We start from the raw sequence: 4165 nt of genomic DNA on the forward strand, positions 1-4165 counted from the left end.
TATGTGCCATTTGTCCTCTTACTTCTATGAATGTATTTTTAATATAGGCCTTATATATACTGTATATATATATATATATATATATATATATATATATATATATATATATATATATATATATATATATATATATATAAAACAGGTTATTGTGAAGAGCACCACAAATGGGGCTCTGACCTCTGTTAGCAACAAGAATTTGGTGTGACAGCTCATATTATAGATGATGAATGGAAGATCCAGTCATTTGCTTTGAGCATGCAGAAGACCACTTCTAGGCACTATGGAGATGCCTGTGCAGAGGACTTTATGGCTGTGGCAGAGACCTGGGAAATTAAAGAAAACTCTACCATCTAAAATGGTAGACTGATTTAGTTTAGTTCTTCTTATTCTTCCAATATCCTGAGCAAAACTCCCAAAATTAAACAACATTTTTGGTCAGAATTTCCAGTGTTCTGAAAACTGCTCTGTTTTCTGCACTCATCTATTGGTATGTGTAGTAGACTGGTTTATGCTTATGTTCATTGATTCATTCATCATTCAAGCTTAAATTCATATTTCTCATGTTAAAAATTGAAATGCGATTAATTTCGATTAATTAAATACAAAGCTTAAAATTAATTTGATAAATTTTTTAATCGCGTCCCCTAATATATATAAATGTGAGGCTGTGGAAGAGCAAAGAAATAAAGAAATACTAAAGTGACAGGAATGACTTCCCCAAAAAACATCTTTCATAGCCAATAATATAAACTGTGCCTCTCAAGGGAAACAGACCATGTCTGCCAGTTCAGATGTTTAGATGGTTGGGCCATACCAAGAATACACTGTGGGGCCATCTGTCAGTCTCAGGTGGAGACATGCAACAGTGAAGAGAGGTATCTCGATATGCTCACCAGAGCTGTCAGTCAGCCAAATCAATCACAGCTCATATTGGCACATAGTTATTTATATATGTTTGACATTTAGCTGATACTTTTATCTAACAGCATGTTACAGTTTGACTGAATACACCTCAGGTGACTGAGGGTTAAGATTCTTGCTCAGGGGCACAGCAGTGGTAACTTGGCATTAGTGAAGCTTGAACTGGCAACTTTATAACTACCGGTAGTTTAGAACTTTCTCCATTGACCTCAGTTTCTAACTACTGATATAGAACCTTAACCTTTATATACATATGTAACCAGACTTGTGATATCTAAGTTGTCATGGTCGTGATCACTCCATCTATGGAAGCGCGTAGCCTTGGTGTAGTTGTCCTTCATGGCCCACGTTGCTAACACAACACGATCATGCAGGTTCGCCCTTCACAACATTCGGAGGATTCGGCCATTTCGCTCTAGGGAGGCCACTCAGGTCCTTGTCCAGTCACTTGTCATCTCAAGACTGGACTACTGCAACTCCCTCCTGGCTGGTCTTCCTATGCATGCCATCAAACCCCTGCAACTGATCCAGAACGCTGCAGCTCGGCTGGCCTTCAACCTTCCCAAGTTCAGCCATGTCACCCCCTTGCACCCCCTCCACTGGCTTCCGGTAGCTGACCGCATCAAATATAAAATCCTGGTGCTGGCCTACAAAGCAAAGAATGGTCTAGCTCCTCCTTATTTGATGGCCATGGTAAAACCCAGAAGCATACCTAGAGCCCTCCGTGCCTCAAGTATGTCTCGTCTCTACCCTCCATCATCCAGGACACCTGGGAGACAAGCATCCAGACTTTTCTCTGTCCTGGCTCCAAGGTGGTGGAATGAACTTCCCTTGTGTGTTCGAACTTCTGAGTCACTTGCTGTCTTCAGACGCCAACTGAAGACCCACCTCTTTCAAGTGCACTTTACATAATTATGCTTTCATCTACTGTGCTTTATCGTCTCTTTCCTCAGGTGTTTGTTATAGGTATTGCTTACTGTCTTTTTCTCAGGTATTGTGCATAATTGGGTTATAGGAATTGCTTACTGTCTTTTTCCTCAGGTGATGTGTATATTCAGGTATACTAATGACTTGGCATAATTGTTAGGTATCATATGACTTTCGTCTAGTGGTTTTTCCAGCTTAGAGTACCTTGTTTTCAGGACTATCTATACTACCTTGGAGATTCCAAGCAACTACGTAGCACTTTTGTAAGTCGCTCTGCATATGAGCATCTGCTAAATGCCATAAATGTAAATGTAAATGTAAGTTCTGGCTAGAAATTGGTGGTACACCTTGGTGCTCCATGTTGAGAGGTTCACAAAGACCTGGAGCTTTGACACCATCATTTTCACTTTCACCTTCTTTGTAACGTTTGGGCAGTATATGCTGACACAAGTGCAGGAGTGTTTTCATGATATGGCTCATCCATCTAAACATATCTGAGCTGGCAGGCATGGTCTGCTTCCCTTGAGAGACTCATTTTAGAGTCTTGGCTATGAAAGAGATTTTTTGAGAAATCGTTCCTGTCACTTTAGTATTTGTTTGCTCTTCCACACAGCCTCACGTTTTCTTCTAAGATCAGAAAAAGGCTGATGTGTACTAGTACTCGGAGTACAAAACTTCAGTACACAAAGAAATAGGATACATTTTTCATAAACATTAGTGCAATTAATTATACAATATTAAATTGAAATAATTTTAATTGATCCACGTATTGCAATTACTTATTGGAGCTTAATCCCTGAATAGAATTAAAGGCACATTATGTAAAAAATTGAGCATTTCCACAATTCTGTGCTCTAGTGCCACTGAACATCGGTGCAGAACATTCAGGATATTGCAGACCATTTGTGAATAAAAGGCCTATATTAAAAAATACATTCATAGAAGAAAAAGGACAAATGGCACATAAAATATTGATTTAAAATAATTTTATTAGAAAAATAAATGATAGCAAATATAACAAAATAAAAACAAAGGTATTCAGTTTTTCTGTTTGCTTCAATGTGGTACTGACTTATTTGCTTGAGATTTTTATCAATCAAAACAATAATTCTAGTGTAAAAACCAAAACTTGAGGGTATTTTTTTAAGCCAGAGTTGTAGAACATTTTGGGATCCGGAGTTTTTGCTGGATTATTGTTTGGGAGTTGTAGTTGTCGTCTTCACTGTGGTATTGTTGCGAGTGTCCACAGTAGTGACATGGCTGCTGACCCACACAGCATCTGGATTCACACAGAACTGTTTTCCTGCTACTGTTTTAAATCTGCAGGAGACGACAAAATATGATTAAAATAAGAAAAACATCACCTTTTCAACAGAGTGCAAAATTTTTACAAGATGGTATCATCATGTCAGTATTAGAAGTTAAATCATTCCTACTCACACAATGGCTTTAATGGGACAGTCAGTTGCTGTATGTTTGTAGGACACCACCTTCTTCAAAGGGATCTTCACATCAGTCACATTAGCACAGCAGTCTGAGATATACACACTTGGAGCTGTAGGAGTAACAACCAAGCAGTTCACATCATGATCCCAGTACACAGTAAACAAACGACGACCCCCTTTGTCCTGGTTTGGTAGTGTCATCTCCTCCCTCTGTGTGTGTGAATGTGGGTTCAGTAATCTAGCAGTGCCACAGCCCTGCTCTGGTGATCCTGACCCTCCAACACTGACAGTGATGTATCTAGTAAATTCAGGAGACTCACCATTAAAGACCAGCTGGAGAGAGCAGAGCAGCAGCACAAACAGCAGAGCAGACAGCTTCCTCATTCTAGCAGAATGGATGATTTCACACACACACGCTCACAGCTGTAGAAAGTACAGTGTCCTCTACTGTGGAACAGAGAGCAGTGAGTGTAGAATCATTATTCTGAACCTCATTATATAGGGAGTGAAAGAGGGCTGTTCTCCAAATTAGGATCCACTGGAACTGATTTTCTAAGTATCACTTTAATCCAGAAGTTCTTCTACTGCTTCCTTCCTTTTTAAAGAATATTTTCTTAACATCTTGCCTATTTCTCAGAGGTGAAACAAAAACCTCTGAAAGATAAAAGTCTCTTCCTGTTCTTCACATTAACTCTCACATCCTCTTTTTTACTCTATGGGTTGCAAGCTTATAAATATAAACTTGAGTTCACAGAAATAAAATCTTTTTTTGTAGCATTTGTCTTATGAACCATTAAATTGACCTGTAAATGCAAAAAAAAACATTCATGTGAATGAGAAGTCAGAGTTCAGTGCATATTTATATGAATTAT

The 4165-nt window shown here is 38.7% G+C and overlaps 1 protein-coding gene across 1 annotated transcript; it reads right to left on the bottom strand.

The window, feature by feature from the left end:
- Positions 1-2887: 2887 nt before the first annotated feature.
- Positions 2888-3791, bottom strand: LOC143527216 (monocyte chemotactic protein 1B-like). The gene is made up of 3 exons (XM_077022265.1): positions 3614-3791; positions 3289-3403; positions 2888-3168 (listed from the first exon to the last, which is right to left on the bottom strand). The coding sequence occupies exons 1-3, from the start codon at positions 3675-3677 to the stop codon at positions 3039-3041; spliced, it is 309 nt and encodes a 102-aa protein (XP_076878380.1). The 5' UTR covers positions 3678-3791; the 3' UTR covers positions 2888-3038.
- Positions 3792-4165: the final 374 nt, after the last annotated feature.

This window comes from Brachyhypopomus gauderio, chromosome 11 (genome assembly GCF_052324685.1).
Source record: "Brachyhypopomus gauderio isolate BG-103 chromosome 11, BGAUD_0.2, whole genome shotgun sequence".
In the NCBI taxonomy this organism is placed as follows: domain Eukaryota; kingdom Metazoa; phylum Chordata; class Actinopteri; order Gymnotiformes; family Hypopomidae; genus Brachyhypopomus; species Brachyhypopomus gauderio.

Coding starts and splice junctions, on each gene's coding strand:
- LOC143527216 (XM_077022265.1), bottom strand. CDS start 3,677: ATGAGGAAGCTGTCTGCTCTGCTGTTTGTGCTGCTGCTCTGCTCTCTC. Junction 3,404..3,613: donor TCTCCAGCTGGTCTTTAATG/GTGAGTCTCCTG, acceptor TTACTCCTACAG/CTCCAAGTGTGTATATCTCA. Junction 3,169..3,288: donor TGTCCCATTAAAGCCATTGT/GTGAGTAGGAAT, acceptor CGTCTCCTGCAG/ATTTAAAACAGTAGCAGGAA.